Raw genomic sequence first — 25623 nt, forward strand, 5'->3', positions numbered from 1 at the left:
TTATTTTTTAAAAAGGTTTTTAAAATAAAGAATTTTTAATAAAACATGAAGTGAGCTTAATGGGAACAGACATGTACCCATTAAGCACAGCCGGAAGTTTTGAATTTAATGATGTACATCTTAATTGAAATGTTTTTGTCATTTAATATAAAATAAAATATTTTTGTGCGCGAGATTAATCTTTTATTTTAACAACTTTTTGTCCTGAAACCATTATCTTGTGCACTGAAAATTTCTCAGTGTAGATTTTGGTGAGCTTAATAGGTATGTTTACTCCATACCAGAGATTGTCTTACTATCGGGAGATGAGAGGGTCTGTATTACTTGGAGAAAGCATAACAGCTAACTTGGATCATGTGTCCCTTAACCCTCTGAGGTCTAGGGCAGTGGTCCCCAACCCCAACCCCATGAACCGGTACCGGTCCTTGCATCATTTGGTACCGGGCTGCACAAGAAAGAATAAATAACTTACATTAAAGCTGCAGTCCGTAACTTTTTATTTTTTATATATATAAAAAAGTTAGCGTTAGGGTTGGGGCCAGAGAGGATGTTATTCATGTTATGTTGTTGGCGCAATGTTACGAGGACGCTGCTAATAAAGTTGCATATGAATACACAGTGGATTCATGTTTATTATTATATTTACAATATACCACAGTTTTTATGCCAGTCGTATCATTTTATTTTGTTGTATTTATCAGTCACACCTTAAAGCCCGGTCCGTGAAAATATTATCTGACATTAAACCGGTCCGTGGCGCTAAAAAGGTTGGGGACCACTGCTCTAGGGGGTTTTGGGGGCCTGGAGAAGTTTTGACATCCCCTGACTTTTGTGCTTTTTTCAGTTGCTTATAAATAGATACATGGCTAAAGTATAATAACACTGTAATCAATACAAACTGGGCTACACTAATATGTAAATAGCATGCATGTACATGATTGTGTTTTTGAGAAAACAACGTTTATGTGTGGTTAGTAAAAAACTAAAATTTTGAGTAGGCGTGATTGATCATGAATATTAGTGTGATTCACACCTGAGAAGACAAAGACCCACATAATGAGCTGCATAATGAGCCTTTCAGTCAGGTGTGTGACCGAGAGGGAAGAGTTACAAGAAAGAATGTGAGGACAAAATAAATGTATATATTTTTAGGTTTGAAGTTTTAGAATATATTTAATTATCCCACAACATAACTTGAGATTCACTTGTGAGTGCAGTTTAAAAAGAACAAATCAAAGCTGAATTTTTAGCATCATTACTCCAGTCACACGATCCTTCAGAAATTAATCTAATATTCTGATTTGCTACTCAAAAAAACATTATTATTATTATTATTATTAATTTTGATTATTTTTTTTTTATTTTTTATTTTATTTTATTTTTTTTTTGTTAAAGGGATAGGTCACCCAAAAATGAAAATTATGTCATTAATGACTCACCCTCATGTCGTTCCAAACCCGTGAGACCTCCATTGAGAATGTATGTACGGTATTCTGTCCACGTCCAGAAAGGTAATAAAAACATCTTCAAAGTAGTCCATGTGACATCAGAGGGTCCGTTAGAATTTGTTGAAGCATCGAAAATACATTTTGGTCCAAAAATATAAAAAACTACGACTTTATTTCAGCGTGTCTTCTCTTCCGTGTCTGTTATGAGCGCGTTCACAGCACTGCAGTTTAGTGATATCCGGTTCGCGAACGAATCACTCGATGTAACCGGATCTTCTTGAACCAGTTCACCAAATCGAACTGAATCGTTTGAAACTGTTTCACGTCAACAATAAGCATTAATCCACAAATGACTTAAGCTGTTAACTTTTTTTAACATGGCTGACACTCCCTCTGAGTTCAAATAAACCAATATCCCAGAGTAATTCATTTACTCAAACAGTACACTGACTGAACCGAGCCAGATAACGAACGAAACATTGACTCGTTTGCAGCAGAACACTGCTCAAATTAAACATTTTTATCGGAGTATTATGACCAGTACTTAATTTGGTCATGCTTGGTTATGTTCCTGAAAATGTCAGATTTTAAATTTTTGCGTGCCATAAGGGCTATTTGTTTCTAAAAATCCAGCATTTACAGTGCATTAGATCATGGCAGTGCGTGTGTGCGTGCATGCATACTGGGTTGAGCGAGTGCGTTTGGATGTATTTGGAGGTTATTGCTCACGTCTCATTTGTCACAAATCCTAATGTTTCCATATTCGCAATGTATCTGAATGTTAAACTAGTATTTATAATGTAAACTATGCTTGTACTTTACACGCATTCACATATAGACGGAAAAGATCATCCTCTTCACATGAGAAAAACATCCTTGGCATAACAGCAGAGTGGACCGGTATACTACGGTCTATTTAAACTGACCAGTGTAACCTTTTATATGTTTGGTTGACTGTATTTTATTTTGATAATGAATGCGATGTAAGTTGGAATTGCTAGATTATGTGCGCGCAAGGCGCCAGCGCGATTGAAACAGCTGAGACATAAAAAAAAATAATAATAATAATAATAACACTTTTTGGAGTAAGATATAATCCGCAAAAGTGTTTACTTACATTTGTGCACGCTCACAATAAAAACAGAACTTATGGAGCAATTATTTATTTACAAATTATAAGCTCTGATTATGACAAGTGTGGTATAAAAGCTTTGTTTATTAGAGGAGTAATTGGTTAGCTGAAAAATGTTACGTTGTAACAATCTTGGATGCGTTCCAGCCCATATAGCCTACATTTACACGGCTTTGTTCTGGTTTGTTGGTTAGTCACGAATTTCCACAAATTCAATAATATTTAGGCATTGTTTCTTTTCCTAAATCCTCACTGTCTAACCCTCTAATTTCGCAGGTTTATTTTATTGTCTTTCACTTTTAATCACTGTTTTTGCATCTCTTACTGATGTAAACATGCGGGAAGGGAAATTAAAGATTTCATGAATTAAGAATTCGTTCGATTTATTAATTTGTTCCCTTATTTCAGTTAAATCATGGGTTAAGGAACAAATTAATAAAACATGGACAGTTGCCACAAATTAATAAGTCGTAGGAACGAATTAAGTTGATAGCCTTTCTGTCCTGTGTCCCGCAGCCCTGCAAAGCGCACGATATGAAACGATTATCTGGGGAAATGACTTGGTTACAACATTTCTATTGCTTTCCGTGTTGAATAACTATGTGTTTTTCAATTTGAATGTACTTTCAAAGTTAAAATCTCATTAATTTGTACATTATGAATGAATGTTGATGCGTTTATATACCATCACCGTCACTCACAGCCGCTCGCACGTGTTTTGCGCATGAGTTGCACGCAGCCCAAAATCACACAGGTTAATCGACCATGATTGCTTTAATCGATTGCATCTCTTATCGACAATTAATCGATCATCGATTAATAGTTGACATCCCTATTTTCGGCAGATTATCACATTTTATGACTCGATCGGTACTCACTTCACTTGGCCGATCTCACGAACCGATCGCAATTTGATGACGTCAGCGCGTGATTACATACATGATGCATGGGGACATAAATGATTTGGCGCCTCAGTCATGTCATCGCCAGTGTGGAAATGCTATGACGTTTCGAGGAACCATGAAAAATTAATTTGTCGTGTATGTTTGGCATGATGATATGATGAATGGATGGTTCATTTTTAGCAGCATATTCAGTGACGATAGAGCTGATCTGCGCTAGGGCTGGGAAAATAAATCGATGCATCGCAAATCGAGAAATGATTCAGCATTAATTCTGAGATTTTCAGAATGCACCACAATTCTTTCTTGAATCGATTCTGAGCTTAGTTTTGAACAGCAGATGGCACTGCATGCTTTAGAAACAGTCATACTCTGTCTGTTTCCAAATCCTTACACACACTTGAACCTAAAATAATAATTCATAAAATTCGAAAAGGTTGAAGCGAATTACAAAGATGTTCACAGTGGGCTGTTTACATTAATCTCACGTCATAAAAGCATTCTAAGCTGAGGTGAAATTACATGACCCGAACACACAAGCGCTCTTTAGCACTCTTCATGAACATTTGAGTGTGTGGATAAAGATTACACTGTTTCAGTCACTCAGTCACTACTAACCAAACCTCACAAATAGAAACCTGCACAGTGGCTGTAGAAACACATTTCCAAACTGTTTCACACCATGGTATTAATGCAGCATGGGATAGTGTGTTGTCCTACATGAAAATCCTTTTATTTCCGAGAGCACATTCTTAATTTTATACCACAGCAGAAAATGGTCAGTTATGAACTCCACATGTCTTGCAGAAGTCATTTTGACACCCTAAAATGACCTTACATCTCACTTCCCAATATTCCAACCCAAATCATCACCCACCACCTCCTTGCTGATGTTTCAGTCTGATTGGAATAGGATGGCCATTCATCAACTATCAGAAATCCATTTATCTGAACCATCCATTGTACTGTAGCATTCGTAAGTGAATAAAACTATTTAAAAAACAAGTCTTCATGTGTTTCTACAGCCAGTGCAGGTTTCTCTTTGTGAGGTTTGACTGAAACGCAGCTTTACACACAACTGTCAGTCTGCATGGAGAGGATCTTGATACTCCAGGAGCTTCAAACACCTGTCTGCTGCTCAGCAGTGGCTTTTTTACTCACCTGCCATTACAATACAGTTCATTTGTTTGACAGAAACTTTCCTTAATAAATCTTTATCTCACCAAGATCTTCTGTGCTCTAAGTCACTCACAAATCTTTTGACAGGTCAATAATTTCTGTTAGCTTTTAGCAAAATATTGTTTGTTTTGATGCCTTTTGCAAGACATTGCATTGTTTCGCACTTTTCATCTTCAGAAAGATCTTTCTTCCTCACCATATTCCTCACCAATAATGTGGAACAACCTCTTTAAGAAGGGTTTCCATTTACCTAAGAAGACCTTGCAAACTATTGACCAAACCTGTTTGAGATTGATACCAGTTGAAACTGAAACTAGCAAAAAACACTTGTGGGTGTATTATAGGGCCCCATGTTTATGACAGTAAGTTTATGTGTGAAATGTCATATTTTTAATGCTGTAACAGTGTGTAATTTCTAAATTTATGTTACAGCTCTGTGCCATGTCTGTGAAGAGCCCATCAGACCTGCTCAATGAAAACACGTACATCCCTCCTTCCCTGACCCTTGACCACCTCTGCTTATCACATGAAAGAAAGTTGGGCCTGGCAGAGACTCGTGGGTCAAATCCTTTCTCTCTAAAGAGTCAACTTAATTACAGCAGCTCAAACTCTCTCCAGCTTCTCAAAGGCATTATGGGAGGACTAGATGATGATGATGTTTCCCTACGGCACGAGGAAGATGAATGGAGCAGAAATCAGGAGAATGAACACAGTCTTCCAGGCTCTGAGAGCAACGCCAAGTGGATGAAGGAAGATCAGAATCAAATATGCAAGTTAGCAGAGCAGCAGCAGCAAGACCAGAATCTCAACCTGATTGAAAACAAGAATGAATCCACTGACAGAAACCCAAACCAGAACTCACAGCGGCGCCATGAAGAGAAGAACAAGACCCTGAAAGCGCTCTGCTCTGACCTGCACAGTTGGGCAGCTGATGAACCTCTTCTGATTTACTCTTCTAACACTCTAATGGAGAAGAATCAAGAAAACCAAGAGCAGACGAGAGACGAGGAAGTAGAGAGAGAGAAAGAGGAAAATTTAAATCCCAGTGGAGACGAGAACACCGATTCTTCTGAGATTCAGAAGAAAGGAGGTGAAGGTGGCAGCAGAAATGCTTGTTTGCTGTTCAGTAAGAACGGCGTTCCCAGTGACGAGGACTCCAGCTGCATGTCGCTGTCACAGGGAAGCACTGCAAGCAGCACCCCAGATGGAGAGCCAGGTAGGTCACTCAACATGGCAGGTGATCACATAAAAAATTGCTAGACCCTGTTTACAATCAATGGGCCTCATTCATGAAACTTGTGTAAATATATAAGTAAATTCTGAGTAATCTGCGTGTAAAACAGACCTTACCGAAAACCATCCTCCGGATTCACAAACTCTTAGTAAATTAAATGGCGCTCATCCATGCTCGTTCAAAATTAGCGTAATCCCTGCCTATGAATTACAACTACACAAATTGCATGTCCAAGAACTCAGTGGAATATTCTGTATTGAACTTACAAAATTGTACAAGAGCTCACCACCAAAGAGTTTTTAGCCATCTGAAAAAATGTCAGGCTCTCTTCTTGAAATGACCATCTGGTGGCGCTTGAAAATGCTTTGATAGACACACCAAATACTATTAATCCAAATAAAAAAAGCGTCAAACTATCTACTAAAAATGACCATCTGGTGGCGCTTGAAAATGCTTTGATAGACACTTTAGTTGCTATGAAAAATATAGGCAATATTACTCAATTTTTATCTCATTCTAAATTGTACTAAATATAAAAAAGCAGTAACCAGTAATATTGACTTACAATGTATAAGTAGGATGTTTGGTCGCTATTTGTCCCACCCGTCCTCTATTTACGGCTGGTTAAATAGTTACAGTGACGAGTGCTGCATTTTACAGTTATCAATTCGGCTGCGAAAAATATAGAATAATAAAATATTCTAAAAGAGGGCAAGGGCAAATTAATTTATTATTATGGCAGTGCATCAAAATTCAGTATCATCAGTTTGCCAAAAGGAACGCAGAACGTTTTATGCACCATTGTACACGTGGTAGGGAGCAGGTGTTGATTTCTTTTGTACCAACTAACTTTTTGAAAATACGCACATTTTCATGAATTCGAAAGCTTACGTCAGAACGGCTTTACGAACGATTTACAAAAAAATTAGTTCTGCTTGTGTTTCATGAATGAGGCTGATTGTCCATCTTGAGTAATCTGTTACAAAACAGGATTTTTGCAGTTTTTATGAAGGTAAATTAAAGACTGTTTTCGAGACCAAGTAAAGAAAATTTGAGGAATAAATTGAAGTAGGGATGTGCGACATTAGATTTATGCCTGCATCCGATGTGCCGATAATTTGCAAATAATTTTGGCTGATAGCAAATACCGATATTTGCTTTTGTTTTGAAACAACATAGAGTCTCAACCTGTGTAGAAATTAGGGGTGGGAATCTATGGGTATCTCATTTTTTCCCCAATTAATTCTTCTGCTGTGCAAATTCATCTTTAAAACTTTACACCTTAAACAAAATTCCAGTTATATGCTTTTTGTTTATAGTTGGAATCTCTGTATGTCAGTACTTCCATCTTAAAAATAGGGGTGTGTATCTTCACTGGTTTCACAATTCAATTCAATTACGATTATCATTATCAAGTCAATATCACAATACATAAAATTCACATCAAACAAAATTACTTAACAATTATACAAGCACAACATAAAATTTATAAAAAAAATAACTTATTAAAAATAATATAAACACGATTATTGAAGTCCCGATTCGATTACAGTCGATTTTCGATTATTAACTATTCTCGATTAGCGATTATTGATTTTCCATTTCACAACAGTAAACGAAAATGCACTACAAAGTGATTGCAGTATTAAAAAAAAGTCAGCTACTGAATTACTTAACTCTTTTGAGTAACAACAACTCAAAGCACTTTCTGTGTCATGTAGTTATAACTTCAGAATTATTTGTATGTAGCTTATGTTCTGTAGAACACAGAAATGAATACATCACATTGTGTTGTGACTCATCAAGTTGAACTAAACAATAACAAATAAATGAAAGGCTTATTTCCTTTAGGAAGTAGATCAGAACCAACATACTGTAGAAATTGGACAATTTTCTTCTAGAAAGACAACGTGTTCAGGTGGAGAAAAAAAAGTTTTTTTTCTCCACCTGAACACCTTGTCTTTCTAGAAGAAAATTGTCCAATTTAATCATTAAGAAGACAAAATTAACATTTTTGAACAATTTACTGTAGCTTCAGCTTATATGCTGTACTGTAGAACACAGTGACAAAATGCAACACACTAACTTGTGAGCAATCAAGTTGTACATAACATTCATAGCTCTGGAATGACAAGATTCTTATGGAGGAAGACCAGCTGGTCCACATGTTGTGGCGTGAGTGTGCTCCGTTGTGCTGACACAATGTCTCCCGCAGTGGAGAACAATCTCTCTGCAGCAACGCTCGTACCTGGGATACAAAAATATTGTTTGGCCAGCTTAGCTAGGAGACATGTCAAACGGGAGCGTGTCCAACGGCGCTGTGTTTACCGACAACAATGACAGCAACAGTGGCGATTCGACGCAGCCGAGTAACAGCTCGCAGCCGGCCGCTACCGGAGCACCAGCAGCCGATCGCTTAGCGGTTTCCCCGTCGGAGTTTCCCAACAGCGACGGCTCCAAGCGAGGTAGAGGGAGACCCAAAAAAGACCCAAAAAAGACCCACAACAGAGCCGATCACTTACAATAACAGCACTGCTCAAAACGAAAACGAGGGCATTTTCTCATGCAGGGTTTGTGGTAAGATGTCTCCAGACGACGTCCAGTTGAGAAACCACGAGACGCAGCACGGGACGTTCACCGGCGGCGTGAGCACGGGAGTGGAGCTGGTCGCTGTGGACGGCCCGACGATGATCTCTCATCCCCAGTCTGCCCGCAGACAAACGTAAACGCGAGAGAACGAGACGAAACGTCGCCTGTGATCTGTGCGGGAAGGTCTTCCGAGACGTCTACCACCTCAACCGGCACAAACTGTCACATTCGGGCGAGAAACCGTACGCGTGTCCGGTGTGCGGGCTGCGCTTCAAACGCAAGGATAGGATGTCTTACCATGTGCGGTCTCACGATCGTGGTGGATCGGTTGGTTGCTCGTTCCTGGTTCTTCCATTTTACACACCTGCTCTGGCTGCCGTTACACGCGCTTGCTAACTGGAACTGGGCGCGTTCGTGACGTCGGTATAAACATTTTTTACAAAATAAAATAATGCAATTTTTTTTTTTTAATAAATATTTACATTTAGAAAAATCGATTTTTGAAAATGTAATAATCGATTCATACTCATCGATCCATAACATACTCGCGATTAATCAATAATCGATTTTTTTCACCACCCCTAGTTTACATCAATTTCATATAAAAGTATTTGAAAATGCAAGTGCATTTAACCGCAGCTGCATTTGAACTTCAGGACAACAAACACAAAGCGCACGTGAAAGTCTGTCAGTGTGCAAGTTTAGTGCATCTAATAGTACTGCATTCCAAGCGGCATAAATGAAATCATTTCTAAAGTAAAACACGGCAGGTGGAAGAACAGACTGTCAAGCAATGTGCATGTGTCTCACAGCGCAAAAAAATCTGTTCAATGAAGCCTGTCTCTAGCGCGCACACGTGCCATATGCGGGAAAAATAAACAAGCTCAGAATCAGAATCGTTGATGAGGAAAATTGTTTAACTTTGGTTAGTTTTGAGCAAAATCTTATTTGTTAGAACAAATAAACATTATTAAAGTTCTTTTTTTTTTTTAATGAGAGTGCATTGAAAGCTTTGAAAATAACTGATGATAAAATCAAGTTGAAACCTTAACATTTTATTTGTGGATTTAACATCAATAGATTATCTAAAGCAGAAGAGCTGTAAAAATTCTAAAAATCATTTAGAGCTCCTTGTATTCAAGTTTTCTAATCCATTACAAAAGTTTCATATTAATGAATAAATCTGTAGATTCAATTATTTAATTTACAAGTATCATGATTTTTTTATTCACGTAAGCTATAGCTTTTGACCTTTTAAATTAAAGCATACTCAGGATTTTTGTAACACCAACTGCACATTTAAAATCCACCTCCTGTCATTATGAATTTATTCTTTCACATTTTTTAAAGCAAATTGTAGATATTGTAGGATTTGTTTTTAATCAATATCTGTCTGAGTACTGGTATGGTCTCTGACTGTCTAAAACATGCTTCCATCTCTCCTTTTTTGAAGAAACCCAATCTTGATGTTTCTGTGCTAAATAATTTAGACCGATTTCCAATCTCCCGTTTATTTCCAAAGTTTTAGAAAAGGTCGTACTCACTCATCTACAGTCTTTTCTGAGTTCAAACTCAGTATACAAAAGTTTTCAGTCAGGTTATAGAAAATTACATAGTACTGAATCTGCGTTATTGAAAGTTACAAACAATATTATGCTGTCTACTGATAATGGGAATGCTGTTGCTTTGGTCCTTTTAGATCTCAGTTCAGCATTTGATATGGTTTGATCATAAAATTTTAATTTCTAGATTGGAACGTTATGTAGGCATTCAGGGCATCGTTCTAAAAATGGTTTTGGTCATATTTAACCAATAGGAAGTTTTCTGTATGTATTTGAAAACATACTCCTTCAGTAGTACACCTCTCCTGTGGTGTTCCACAGGGATTGATCCTTGCTCCCACACTTTTCTCTTTATACATGCTACCACTGGGACCCCTGTTTTCTAAACATGGAGTATCGTTTCATTTATATGCTGACGATACCCAGCTGTATCTCCCACTTAAACGTAATGATTCATGTTCTATTGAGGTTTTGCTAGCATGCCTACGGGATCTGAAATCATGGGTTTCACAAAACTTTTTGCCCTTAAATGAGAAAAAAAACTTGTATTGTATAGTTGTATTGTTTGGACCAAGTGACTTTTATGATCGTAGTGATCTGGATCTAGGCATTTTAAGCTCTCATGTTACTCTGTGCGCTAAAAACCATGGCATTTTAATTGACTCAGGACTTCGGTTTGATAAACAGATTAATTCTGTTGTCAAATCATGCTTTTTCCATTTACGCTGCCTTGCAAAAGTTAAAACTTTTCTATCCCTCAAGAATTTTGAAACCGTTATCCATGCATTCATTACAACACATCTTGACTATTGTAATTCACATTATTATGGAGCTATTAGTTCATCTATTGGGTGTTTACAGTTTTTTCAGAACGCTGCTGCTAGACTGTTGACCGGTAGCAAAAAATTTGATCGCATTACTCCCATCTTGATGTCTCTGCGCTGGCTACGGGTTAAATTTGAAATAGAGTTAAAAATTTTAGTCTTCGTTTACAAATGTTTACATTGCTTAGTTCCAGGCTACCTTTCTGTTTTGGTACTCCCTCATAACCCTAGGTCACTTAGGTCTGGTGATCTTGGTTTACTCTCTGTGTGCAGGACTAAGCTTAAACATAGAGGGGACAGAGCCTTTGCAAGGGTTGGACCCAAACTTATGGAACAGCTTATCAATATCAATTCGAATGGTATCATCTCTTTCTATGTTTAAATCAAAGCTTAAATCTTATTTTTTATCTATGGCGTTTAAAAAATGAATTTTACTGTGTGTATTTCACTTTGCTGTTTGAAGTTCTCTTTTTATGGATTGTTTCTAATGTACAGCACTTTGGTCAGATAAAATACACACACATAACCAATTAAAAAAACATCTATAAAAGAAAGACTAGAAATAAAAGAAAACCACTATACAAAAAGAAACACAAATAAAGACTTTCTCTACCACAAAGGCCAGACTAAAAATGTGTCTTCAACTGGGACCTAAAAACCTCTATAGACAGGGTCTGCCAAATATACAGGGTAAGACCGTTCCATAATTGTGGACCTACAATTGAAAAGGAGCTGTCACCTTTTAACTTCTTTTTGGGAGATCGAACAGTCAGCGACGACTGTTTTATTGATCTAAGTGACCTGTTGTGAGACCCTAAGAGATCGCTAATATAATTTAGGGACAGGTTGTATAAAGCTTTAAAAACCAATAATAAAATCTTAAAATCAATCCAATACACTACTAGCAACCAGAGAAAAGACAACACCACAGTGATGATTTCCCCCCTTTTTTGTCACACACAAAACCCATCAAAATATTCAAAAAAGACAGAAACATAAAGTGAGTTACAGTAATCCTGTCACGGAGTGACAAAAGCATGAATAACAATCTCCAAATCTTTAAAACTCAGAAAAGGTTAGAAATAATTATAAGCTGATAAAAACTGCTTCTTCCGAATTAATCTGTTTATCAAAACTGAGAGATTAATCAATTATGACGCCAAAGTTACTCACACTGTCTTTCACTGTCATTTCAAAGGGGCCAAGAGAGTTGGCTATATTCTCAAATATAATGATCTCAGACTTTTTTTCATTAAGCTGAAGAAAATTATTTGAGAGCCAACCTTTAACCTCATCTAAACATTGCAACAGGGACTGTAAAGACTGCTCATTTTCAACTTTAAGCTGAAGATAAATCTGTGTCATCTGCATACATGTGATAAGTGGCGACGGCAAATAGACCCCAGCGAACTATTCAAGTATATTTTCAGTCCAGGTTTTGTGCTAGGAACACCAGCTGGTTGACCTTCTCTGGGTCTAAAGCTGCCCTGGTGCATGTAACAATATTACCCCCAGTACTAAAAATTCTTTCTGAGGGGGTGCTGGTGGCTGGGATGCACAAGTACTTTTTCGCCAGCTGAGACAATCTGGGGAAGTTGTGTTCATGTAGCCTCCACCAGTCCAGAGGGTTAGACTCACTGTCTGCATCAGGGCACATCAGGTACCTTTCCAGCTCACCCTCCACTTTTTGTTTTTCAGTGAGAGGCAAAGCATCATCTTCTTGGCACTGTTTTTTGAAACAGCTCCCCAATGACCTGCGTTGCTTCTTCATGCCCATTGGCATAGGTGGTCCACTGACAGCTCCTCCTTCTGCACCTTGGTCTGCTGCTCCCTCAGAAGGCCCTGCCTGTGATTGACCCTGGTCTTCATCCATGATCTCAGACACAGCTCTCATTTGAATGGCCATACCTTCTCTGGTCTGATGTATTGTCCTTTAAACCTAGGGTCCACGAAGGTAGCCATGTCAAGGAGATCATCTGTGTCAGGGTCAGCATATTTCTCAGCTCTTTTGTGAGCTGAGTGAAAAAAGTGAAAAAAAAAGTGAAAGTCGTGACATTTGTCAAGTATGGTAACCCATACTCGAAATTGGTGCTCTGCATTTAACCCATCCATGGGCACACACACAGCAGTGAGAAGTGAACACACCGTGAACACACACCCGGAGCAGTGGGCAGCTATATCCAGCGCCCAGGGAGCAACTGGGGGTTCAGTCATGAAGTGCCCTTGAGTTTCAGCGTTTGGCTGTGGAAAAGCCCTAATGAATGGAGAATCAATTGTCAAAGATGTCCATAACAGCTCAGAGTAATCATGTCATCTCCATAAGAACTATATGATTGCCAGAACATATTTACTGGGATTTTTGAAAAGGTCCTGTTCACACATGGTCTATTAATGGCAGTAATTTACCAGTAAAGACTGTACGTGTGAAAGGGGCTAAACGCTTTCTCTGTATATGCCGTGAATTTGAATTGCATCTGGAAAAACAGTGTGCATTATCTCACTAGATTTGTAACGTAAATCATTTATAAACCTTTGCCAACAACAGAGAATAAATCAACCTATGTCTAATTAAATAAAAGTTTCTGCATGTGGCCAAATATTCAAATTAAATGGATTTAAACATCATTTAATCACACTGTAAAGTGAAACGGCACCTGGCTGTTGGCGCCCTCTGTAGATATTTGTTTTGATATATAATGTATTTAAGTTAAGTAAATTATGTGTTTTAACAGTGTTGTTCAATACAATCATGTAATTTCTTGGTTTTGATATTTTATTTGAGCCATTTATTATTGCGTTAGTTTATATCATTAGTTTATATATAAATAATCATACTGAAGCCTGGTTTTCACTTAGGTCTGTTTGTGTACTAAAAAATATCAGATTACTCAGTTGTCAAAATAATCAGTAGATTACTTGATTACCAAAATAATAATTAGTTACAGCCCTAGATTAGTTAAAATATTTCTAAATACAACTGCATTTTTAATTTCTATAATTAAAAGGCAAATATTTTGTAATTGAAAATTTCTTAAAAATAGTATCTGCATTTTGTCTCATCTCGTGAGTTAAGCACCAGCTGTTGTCAGACTGCTTGTGCATTCAAAAATCTAAATAGATTATTAAAATTAATGGCAAAATTAATTAATAAAAAAAAAATAAAAAAAAAAATTGTCAGATAAAAATGACTGAAACAACTTAGGGCCGGTACCTTTTAGGCCCATGTCTGACTCTAATCTAGATATCAAAATAGAGTGGTCCACAGTGTCAAATACTGCTGATAAATCTAAGAGAACCAGGACCACAGAATCACCAGAGTCAGAAGCTAAAAGGATATCATTTAACACTCTGAGAAGGGCCGTTTCAGTACTATGAGCAGATTTAAAACCAGATTGAAAAATTTCAGTAATATAGTTAAGATTTAGAAAGAACTGCAGTTGGTCAAACACAATTTTTTCTAAAACAAATAAATGGTAAAACAGAAACAGGACTGAAGTTATTCAGAATAGAAGGATCTAGTGAAGTGACTGTAGCCACTTTAAGAGTAGTAGGAACAGAGCCAGTTAAAAGGCACTTATTGAAAAAAGACACCAAACCTAGCACGACAGAGTCAACAATTAATTTTTAAAATTTAGAATGTATAATGTCATGAGGACAAAAAGATGGTTTAATATTAGCAATGATGTCTTTGAGTGATTTTAAGGAAATGGGTTCAAAAATATCCCAAGAAACAGGATGAGGACAAAAAGGAGGGTTCAATATGGAGAGAACAGACTTTGGGTCTCAAATTAGAGATTTTATCAGTGAAGTGTTTCAAGAAGCTTTCACAGAGAGCATCAGAGACAACAGGCACTGTGTTAACAGAAGGATTAACAACAGAATTAATAACTGAAAACAGAACTTTAGGAGTAGAATGTTTGTTTTTAAGTAACCTTAACAGACTTGGCAGCAGACTGATAAGCTGATAAACTGTCTTTAAACAACTGAAATGAAATTCTACAAGCATGTCGTAAGAATTGAGTATCACAATTTTGCCACAGAACAGATTTAGATTTGTGCTTTATAAGGCTTGAGTGGAGCAGTAACATCTAAAACATCCAGCCAGACAGAATTTAGAAGACTTAGATGTTGGTCAGCGTCCAGGTCAGGTAGCAGTAGATCCAGAGATAGATAAGAACAAGACTCCATAAAACACAGATTAAAATTTTACCCAAACTTTGAAGTACAGGACAGAGACAGCGTTACAGCTTTCTTAGTAAAATGAGAAAGATTAGGAAGAAAATAAACAGAAAATAAAATCTGCTTATGGTCAGAAAGCAGGAAATCAGATATCTCAATATCAGAAACAGCAAACCCATGAGAGAGTACAAGATCTAAAATATGGCTCTGAACATGAGTGGAGTCCTTTATCCATTGAACCAAACTAAAAGAGTCAATAAGATTGAGAAACTCCTTAACGCTGTCTCTGTCCTGTACCTTCAATACCATGACTTAGGTGCCCTTGAGCAAGGCATCGAACCCCCAACTGCTCCCCGGGCGCCGCAGCATAAAATGGCTGCCCACTGCTCCGGGTGTGTTCACAGTGTGTGTGTGTGTTCACTGCTCTGTGTGTGTGCACTTCGGATGGGTTAAATGCAGAGCACACAGCATACATACTTTATAAAGATACAAACTGTAACACACAATTAAATACGCAATTAATGCTGATTAAAAGCTAATAAAAAGCGGTCGAACTTTATGGCAATATTATTAAACATAACAGAGCAAAATTCCTCAAAAAACACTTTGAAAAAAAACCAGTCATAAAAACGAGTCTTCAAAAAGGACTTAAAAAACAACAAAAATGACACAAAACTTAAGTCAAACCCTATGTATGAACAATCTTAAGTCTAAGGGTATTTTTGGGGCCTGGAGAAGTTTTGTCATGCCCTGATTTTGTGCTTTTTTAAGTTTTTTATAAATATCTAAAAAAAAAAAGTCTAATCTCACTGTAATCAGCACAAACTGGGCTATTATAATATGTGAGCAGCATGTATGTACAATGATTGTGTTTTTGAGAAAAAAAATGTTATGCGTGGTTAGTGAAAAACTAAAAATGTTAAATTAACTTGAAACTGTAAGGCAATAAAACACATACAGAAAATTGGTTCCCAGGACTTTTGAGAACTGGAGCTTGTAGCCTAGAATTTTTTTTTTCTAAATGCCTGAAAATCATCTTGTTTGACTCACTTACAGAAAACAATATATTGATTTAAATTTTTTTAAGACACTTTTTGTTGGTAAAATCATATGCGAGTAGGCGTCAACTATCATGAATTCACACCTGAGAAGACAAAGACCTGCATAATGAGCTGCATATGAGCCATTCAGTCAGCTGTGTCACTGAGAGGGATGAGTTACAAGAAAGAATGTGAGGACAAAATAAATGTATATAATGTTGTTTGTAGTTTATTTAGAAAATATTTAATTATCCCACAACATGAGTAGGTTCACTTGTGAGTGCAGTTAAACAGTTTATAAGAACAATCAAGCTGACTTTCAAACTATTTTTTGCATCATTAAATCCAGTCACACAATCCTTTTGAAATCAATTTAAACAATCTTATTTTCTACAAAAAAAAAAAAAAAATAATTTATTGTTATTTCTATCATTATTAAATTATTATTATTATTAATGTTGAAAAGAAAGAATAATGATGCTTTTTTCAGGTTTTTTAGGGGGATAAATTGAAAGAACAGCATTGTTTATTACATTTGTTAAGTTACATTTATTGTTACATTATATTATTTACATCAAGCTTTTGAATGGTATAGTAATGTATATTGTTATTGAAACTTTGGAATATTTCACTTGATTACATTTAGTCAGGAATTGATAGTTTGGAAAAGTCTTTGCAAAAAGTCTAATAGTAAAGATTTTACACGTTATGTCAAACTAGTACAAGTATATAAATAAATAAATGAGACTTACATGCTTATGATCACAGCTGAATAAAGTGCTTCATTCTTTTTTCTGAGGAAATCCAAATTTCTAATCCTCAACCACATCAAATCTTTTTGGGTGTTTTTTATGTCTTATTCCTCTCATCGCGAAGCAAACAGTAAAATAAAAAACTTGAAGAACAGTATCGCTGCGTTGTCTTCTGTTGTGTGGGCTGCAGGAAAAAAAAAAAGCGCTTCAGTGAAACATATAATTTGAATAGCGCGCGCTCGGAGTCGGGGCGTGGTCGCATTAAAAGATAATGAAGGGAGACGTGCCAAAACGGACATCGCGTTGTTTTCATAGGATTACTTTATCACAGAATATTTATTTCCAGCAGCACTTGTGTTAGTTTCAAATTAGACATGTCAGGCTTTCTATAGCTATCTCTCTCATGTCTGTGTGTCAGTATTCAATGAGTTCATTTTAATGACGCATTTGTAACTGAAAATCAGCGCAGACAAAGGCTGCAGACAGCAAACCTTGTTTGTTCATCTTTATTTTATACGTGCACAAAGTTTTGTTGTTATTATGTCTGTATACAAAAAAAAAGTAGGACCGAAACAGATTCGATTGATGTATTGCTCCATATCACCGTCAAAACTGAAAGTGTATCGCGTTCTTATTGGGGTGAATTATTGAGAAAATACCCCAAATGACACGTATACGCGTTAATCGACTCCAGAGGGTTAAGGTCAAACTGTCACAAAGCCTCAGGGCCGATACTGCAAAAGCACAGTCGCCCCACAGTTTGTGTCTCGACCTAGGAAAAATCAAGAGTTTTTGGTCTAAAGGTGCCATAGAATGCAAAAATCACTTTTATAAGGTGTTTGAACATAGTTGTGTGGCCACAGTTTGTGAAAACAACCAGCCTATAAATGTCAAAAACCCACCCACTCATTGTTTTATAATCCTAATAAATCATAATCAGTATCTCCACACTAGCAGTTCCAGATTTCTCACTACTATGGCGTAATAGTTGGGGAAAGTCCGGCCCATTTGTGACGCTCTCTACCCTATTAGCATATACACAGCCCTGAGTGAGAAACAGCAGTCCGCCATTACTGTTTTCTTGCTGTAGCTGCTGGAGGTACAATGTCAGTGCCAAAGAGCCATTAAAAGTGTCGTGTGGTGGGATGCACCAACGAACATAGGGGTCTCCATAGACTGCTGAGGCATTTCATTTTTTAAGGAAATTTCCAAGAAAAAAAAACTGAAAAATAAAATAAAAATTCCCATACATTTTATCCAACACTTCATCACAAACTACCTCAAAAACAAAGCTTCAGTTCAGCACTGGAGTTGTGCAAAGATTGCTTCTGAAAGAGGGATCGATACCAACGCTTTGTGCACAAACGTCCAGACTCCAGACAAAGTAAGCATCACGCGTCATATTTTGTTTTCCAAAAGAGCTTCTTGGCTCTCTGTAAGGCTAATGTTGCTAAAGCTACCATTGTCTCTGCCTGTTTTCACTAATGCTGCCTTCACGTGTCACCAGAAAGTTTGTAAATAGGAATGTGGTAGTTAAAAATTGCATTTGGAAGCAATGTGAGGATCAGTAACACAGTCACCACCAGTTAAACTGCAACACCGGTGGTATTCCCATGAGCATGAGCTCTTGAAGCTTTGTACTCATCTGAAAAGGGAGGCTCATTTTCATTTAAAGGGAACAAACACAAAAAACGACGCGTTTTGGCTCATACCCTAAAAGTGGCAATTTCAAAAAGCTGTAAAAAAATTATCTGTGGGGTATTTTGAGATTAAACTTCACATACACACTCTGAGGACATCAGAGAACAATGTAAAATATAGCTGCAAGCAGTGATGACGGGCTCAAGCCATCAGTGCAAACGCCACCCCGGTGGCATCAGGAAAACTGGGCACATGCATTTACAGTAACCCTCTGGCAGTCAGGTTTTAAGGGATACAGGAATTAAAGGGTTAATCCAAACCATCAAGACTGTGAAATCACATACACAGAACAATATATATAACTTTAGTAACACTTTACAATAAGGTTTCATTTATTAACATTAACTATGTTAACATGAACAATAATTATATAGGATGTATTAATGTCAGTTAATATAAACAATAAAACATTGTTTTAATGTGATTTTTTTTCCAAGCACATTTTACCAATTCTAAACCACACCAATCATAATAACTACCATTAATTTTGTATTTAATCATTTATGAGTGATATATAATTGTTCATGAAGGCTGGAAGAGAAAAAGTCCTTATATTCAGGTGTGCAGAATTATTAGGCAGTTTTCTTTTACAGATGAAATGAGCCAAAAAAGAGGTTTAACTTGGACTGAAAAGACAAAACTGATTAAATCCCCATGAGAAATATTAAAAACTAATGTAATACAGAAATTGCAAAGTTATGACATGACCGACGGGGTAAAAAAAAAAAAAAAAAACGGTGGAAAAGAAAAGACACGTTAACTGTGTAATAATTAAGAATTAGTAAATACAACAATATAGAATAAAATCTAAAAGACAGACTTTTCAGGATAGGAGATGGAATAAAAATCTAAAACTTACTGCCAGATTCTGGAAGATAAATTCTTCAAACAGTAGTACAAGGGAAAGTCTAAATATACCGTATTTCACAATACTTCATGTTATTCTAATTAAGTCATTTTTTGGGGGGTTAAGTGGCTTAAAACTCCTACCTGTCTGATAGATCCTTCATGGTGTCTTGGAGGGGTGAAGTTTCTAAGTCACAACAACTTGCTACTGGGGTTCCTCAAGGCTCAGTACTTGGACCGCTTCTCTTCTCCATCTACATGACGTCATTAGGATCTGTCATTCAGAAGCATGGCTTTTCCTATCACTGCTACGCTGATGACACTCAACTCTACTTCTCATTCCAACCAGATGACCCGACGGTAGTTGCTCGCATTTCAGCCTGTCTGAGTGACATTTCTAGCTGGATGAATGACCATCACCTTCAGCTCAACCTTACTAAGACTGAACTGCTGGTGGTTCCAGCTAACCCATCGTTTCATCACAAATTCTCTATACAGCTGGGTTCGTCAACCATAACTCCTTCCAGGACAGCCAGAAAACCTAGGAGTTGTGATGGATCATCAGTTAAGCTTCACAGACCATATTGCTACAACGACCCGCTCCTGTAGATTTGCCTTATTCAACATTAGGAAGATTAGACCCTTCCTGTCAGAGCAATCCACCCAACTTCTTGTCCAAGCTCTTGTTCTCTCCAGACTGGACTATTGCAATGCTCTCCTGGCGGGCCTTCCTGCATGTACTATCAAGCCTCTACAACTGATCCAGAATGCAGCAGCGAGGGTTGTCTTCAATGAGCCAAAAACAGCCCATGTTACTCCTCTCCTCATCAGGTTACACTGGCTCCCAGTAGCCGCTCGCATCAAATTCAAGGTACTGATGCTTGCCTACAAAACGACCACCAACACAACGACAACTTACCTAAACACACCAAATAAATCCAAAACAACTCTCAAAAGTTTGCGCTCTGCAAGTGAACGACGCCTTGTGTTGCCATCCCAAAGAGGTTCAAAATCACTCTCACGGACTTTTTCCTGGACTGCTCCCAGCTGGTGGAATGACCTCCCGATCTCAGGTCGAACAGCTGAGTCTTTACTCATTTTCAAAAAAACATCTAAAGACTCATCTTTTTCGCCTGCACTTAACCAACTAATACTAGTACTTACCTTTTTTCTTTTCTATCATATTCCCAAAAAAAAAAAAAAAAAAAAAAAAAAAACCCTGGCTACGTGTTCTGTACTACACTAACTGAGACTTGTCATAGCACACTGTATACGTTGTTGTTCTCGTTGATCTGATTGTTTCTACTGTTCTCATTTGTAAGTCGCTTTGGATAAAAGCGTCTGCCTCAAAACCTCACACATTGTAATTCCATATAAAAAAGTCTAAATATACCGTATTTCACAATACTTCATGTTATTCTAATTAAGTCATTTTTTGGGGGGATTTTTTACCGAAGCAAAGTCTCTCAAAACCTGACACCTTGTAATTCTGGAGACTCCAGGAAAGTTGCAGTTCTGGAAAATGGTGGCGTTTTAGACTAAATGCTTCCTGATGGTTTCTCACCTAATTCTTCACTTTAAATCTTAATTCTTTTGCAGGTAACGGTTTTCTTTTTTTTTTTCTGACCCCTCTGACCAAGTAAGCATTTTGCTGTCCAGTGGTCATGTCTTCACTTTGCAATTGATTTTTCAGTCTGAGTTAACCCTCTGGAGTCTAAGGGTATTTTTGGGGCCTGGAGAAGTTTTGTCATGCCCTGACATTTGTGCTTTCTACGTTCACACTGCAGGCTGAACTGAAAACGACCCAATTCCGATTTTTTTTTGCCCCTATGCGACCTGTATCTGATCTTTTCATGACAGTCCTGAACGACACAGATCCGATCTTTTCAAATGTGACCCAGGCCACTTGGGTATGTGGTCCTGAATCCGATACGTATCCGATCTTTTTGAAATGCTACCTCCGTCTGAACGGCCAGGCCACATGTATCCGACCCGTACCGTCATTGATACGCTACAAAACGTCATAATTCTGCGTTGAAGTAGGCGGGAACGAATAGGAAAGAAGCCACTCACATCAGTATCTCACCACTCCTGGCTGCGACTCTGCACCCACACGTTTCTCTGTACCGGCGTTGCTAACACTGCTCCACAAAAACGCCATGGCCCAAAACCTTGCTCTCCTCCTTCTTTTTAATTTTCTTCTTAAAACGAGAAGATTTGTAATTGTGCTGGCTCCGTTGATCCTTGGTTGGGGAAATAACTTTAATATTGCAAAAAGAGCTCCGCTGTTGCTTCCTACACTATTGTTGACATCCATGTTTAACGTTAGCTACTTCCGCAAACAACGAGTCAAAAGGTCGCATTTAATTGAAAATGTGAACGACCTTGCAAAAAAATCGAATTTTTTCAAAAAACACAAAGGAGATCACAAAAGGTCGCATTTAATTGAAAATGTGAACGGCCTTGCAAAAAAATCGAATTTTTTCAAAAAATCGGAATTGAGCATTAACGCCCTGCAGTGTGAACGTAGCCTAAGGGTATTTTTGGGGCCTGGAGAAGTTTTGTCATGCCCTGACATTTGTGCTTTTTTCAGTTTCTATAAATATCTAAATGGCTAAAGTCTAATCTCACTGTAATCAGCACAAACTAGGCTATAATAATATGTGAGCAGCATGTATGTACGTGATTGCGTTTTTGAGAAAAAAAATGTTATGCGTGGTTAGTGAAAAAAACTAAAAATGTTAAATCACTTGAATAAGGCAATAAAAACACATACAGAAAATTGGTTCCCAGGAATTTTGAGAACTGGAGCTTGTAGCCTAGAATTTTTTTTTCTAAATGATATGAAAATCATCTTGTTTACTCACTTACAGAAAACAATATATTGATTTAAATTTTCTAAGAAACATTCTTAAACTAAAATTAATACACAACTAAGAAGACAAAGGCCTGCATAATGAGCTGCATAAGGAGGGTTATCAATAATGAGCTGCATAATGAGCCATTCAGTCAGCTGTGTCACTGAGAGGGGTGAGTTACAAGAAAGAATGTGAGGACAAAATAAATGTATATAATTTTATGTTTGTAGTTTATTTAGAATATATTTAATTATCCCACAACATAATTTAATATTCACTTGTGAGTGCAGTTAAACAGTTTATTAGGTAAAATCAAAGTGACTTTCAAACTGAATTTTTTGCATCATTACTCCAGTCACACAATCCTTCAGAAATCCTTTTAACAATCTTATTTTCTACAAAAAAAACATTTATTGTTATTATTATCATCATCATTATTATTATTATTATTATTATTATTAATGTTGAAAAGAGCTGAGAATATATTTTTTTAGGTTTTTTTTTAGGGGGGATAAATTGAAAGAACAGCAATGATTGTTACATTTGTTACAGTTACATTTATTGTTACATTTATATTATTTACATCAAGCTTTTGAATGGTATAGTAGTGTATATTGTTATTGAAACTTCATAAATATTTCACTTGATTATACATTTAGTCAGGAATTATAGTTTGGAAAAAGAGTCTTTGGAAAAAAGTCTAACTATTAAAATGTTTACACGTTATGTGAAAACTAGTACAAGTATATAAATAAATAAAAAGAGACTTACTCATGTTTATGAACTCTGCTGAATAAAGTGCTTCATTCTTTTTTCTGAGGAAATCCAAATCTCTAATCCTCAACCACATCACATCTTTTTGGGGTGAATTATGTCTTATTCCTCTCATCGCGAAGCAAAAAGTAAAATAATAAAAACTTGAAGAACAGTCTCGCTGCGTTGTCTTCTGTTGTGTGGGCGTATTCAAAAGCCGCGCGCTTCAGTGAAACATTTTGAATCTCAAAAGCGCGCTCGGCGCGGGGGCGTGGTCGCATTAGAAGATAATGAAGGGAGACGTGAAAAAACGGACATCGCGTTGTTTTTCATATGGATTACTTTATCACAGAATATTTGTTTTCAGCAGCACTTGTTTAGTTTAAAAACTTATTTGAAGACATGTCAGGCTTTATATAGATATCTCTCTCATGTCTCTTCGTTGAGTATTCACTGAGTTACAGTTCATTTTAATGACGCATTTGTAACTGAAGATCAGCGCAGACAAAGGCTGCAGACAGCACTCCTTGTTTGTTATCTTTATTTTATAAGTGCACAAAGTTTTGTTGTTATTATGTCTGTATACAAAAAAAAGTAGACCCTTTACAGATTCGATTGATGTATTGCACTTATCTGTACGATCAAAACTGAAAGTGTAATTTAAGTTCTTTTCGGGGTTATCAGGAGAGAAAATACCTTTTTTTCATCCAACCCTCAAATCCAATCCAGAGGGTTAAACCTCTTTTTTTGGCTCATTTTATCAGTAAAGGAAAACATGCCTAATAATTCTGCACACCTGAATATAAGGAGTTTTTTTCATCCAGCCTTCATGGTCAATTACGTACAAACCCGATTCCAAAAAAGTTGGGACAGAATAAAAACATAATGCAATGATGTGGAAGTTTCAAATTTCAATATTTTATTCAGAATACAACATAGATGACATATCAAATGTTTAAACTGAGAAAATGTATCATTTTAAGGGAAAAAATAAGTTTATTGTAAATTTCATGGCATAAACACATCTCAAACAAGTTGGGACAAGACCACGTTTACCACTGTGTGGCATCCCCTCTTCTTTTTATAACAGTCTGCAAACGTCTGGGGACTGAGGAGACAAGTTGCTCAAGTTTAGGAATAGGAATGTTGTCCCATTCTTGTCTAATACAGGCTTCTAGTTGCTCAACTGTCTTAGGTCTTCTTTGTCACATCTTCCTCTTTATGATGCACCAAATGTTTTCTATGGATGAAAGATCTGGACTGCAGGCTGGCCATTTCAGTACCCGGACCCTTCTTCTAAGGAGCCATGATGTTGTGATTGATGCAGTATGTGGTCTGGCATTGTCATGTTGGAAAATGCAAGGTCTTCCCTGAAAGAAACGACGTCTGGATGGGAGCTGGATATTGTTCTAGAACATGGATATACCTTTCAGCATTGATGGTGCCTTTCCAGATGTGTAAGCTGCCCATGCCACACGCACTCATGCAACCCCCATACCATCAGAGATGCAGGCTTCTGAAACTGAGCGCTGATAACAACTTGGGTTGTCCTTGTCCTCTTTAGTCCGGATGACATGGCGTCCCAGTTTTCCAAAAAGAACTTCAAATTTTGATTCGTCTGACCACAGAACAGTTTTCCACTTTGTCACAGTCCATTTTAAATGAGCCTTTGCCCAGAGAAAACGCCTGCGCTTCTGGATCATGTTTAGATATGGCTTCTTTTTTGACCTATAACGTTTTAGCCGGCAACGGCGAGTGGCACGGTGGATTGTGTTCACCGACAATGTTTTCTGGAAGTATTCCTGAGCCCATGTTGTGATTTCCATTACAGTAGCATTCCTGTATGTGATGCAGTGCTGTCTAAGGGCCCGAAGATCACATGGACTTTGTACTTTATTCTGGCCATGACCCTTACGCACAGAGATTGTTCCAGATTCTCTGAATCTTTGGATGATATTATGCACTGTAGATGATGATAACTTCAAACTCTTTGCAATTTTTCTCTGAGAAACTCCTTTCTGATATTGCTCCACTATTTTTCGCCCTCAGCAGCATTGGGGGAATTGGTGATCCTCTGCCCATCTTGACTTCTGAGAGACACTGCCACTCCGAGAGGCTCTTTTTATACCCAATCATGTTTCCAATTGACCTAATAAGTTGCAAATTTGTCCTTCAGCTGTTCCTTATATGTACATTTAACTTTCCAGGCCTCTTATTGCTACCTGTCCCAACTTTTTTAGAATGTGCAACTCTCATGAAATCCAAAATGAGCCAATATTTGGCATGACATTTCAAAATGTCTCACTTTCAACATTTGATATGTTATCTATATTTTATTGTGAGTTAATGAGACTTGTAAATTATTCCATTAATTTTTTACTCACAATTTGTGCAGTGTCCCAACTTTTTTGGAATCGGGTTTGTATATATCACACTTGGTGCCTTCTCTAGTGCAGCTCAACCAAGTCTCATCCCATTCTTCAATATTTGTGATATCAGAAATACCGGAAAATATTTGTTGTAGTCCAAACAAGTCATTCGTTGTAGTTTTTGAAAAGTGATTTCAAACCTTTTACATGCTGAAACAGCAACATTACAAACTAACTAAAGTTGAAAACATGAAA

The 25623-nt window shown here is 37.2% G+C and overlaps 1 protein-coding gene across 2 annotated transcripts in view; it reads left to right on the forward strand.

Moving 5' to 3' along the window:
- Positions 1–5080: 5080 nt before the first annotated feature.
- Positions 5081–25623, forward strand: part of apbb1 (amyloid beta (A4) precursor protein-binding, family B, member 1 (Fe65)) — a 46298-nt gene continuing 25755 nt past the window's right edge. For both annotated transcript variants that reach the window (XM_019110943.2, XM_042732070.1), the window contains exon 1: positions 5081–5877. In XM_019110943.2, the coding sequence (XP_018966488.2) occupies positions 5085–5877 (793 nt within the window). In that variant the 5' untranslated portion in view covers positions 5081–5084. The remainder of the gene's footprint in view (positions 5878–25623) is intronic.

This window comes from Cyprinus carpio, chromosome B10, assembly GCF_018340385.1.
Source record: "Cyprinus carpio isolate SPL01 chromosome B10, ASM1834038v1, whole genome shotgun sequence".
In the NCBI taxonomy this organism is placed as follows: domain Eukaryota; kingdom Metazoa; phylum Chordata; class Actinopteri; order Cypriniformes; family Cyprinidae; genus Cyprinus; species Cyprinus carpio.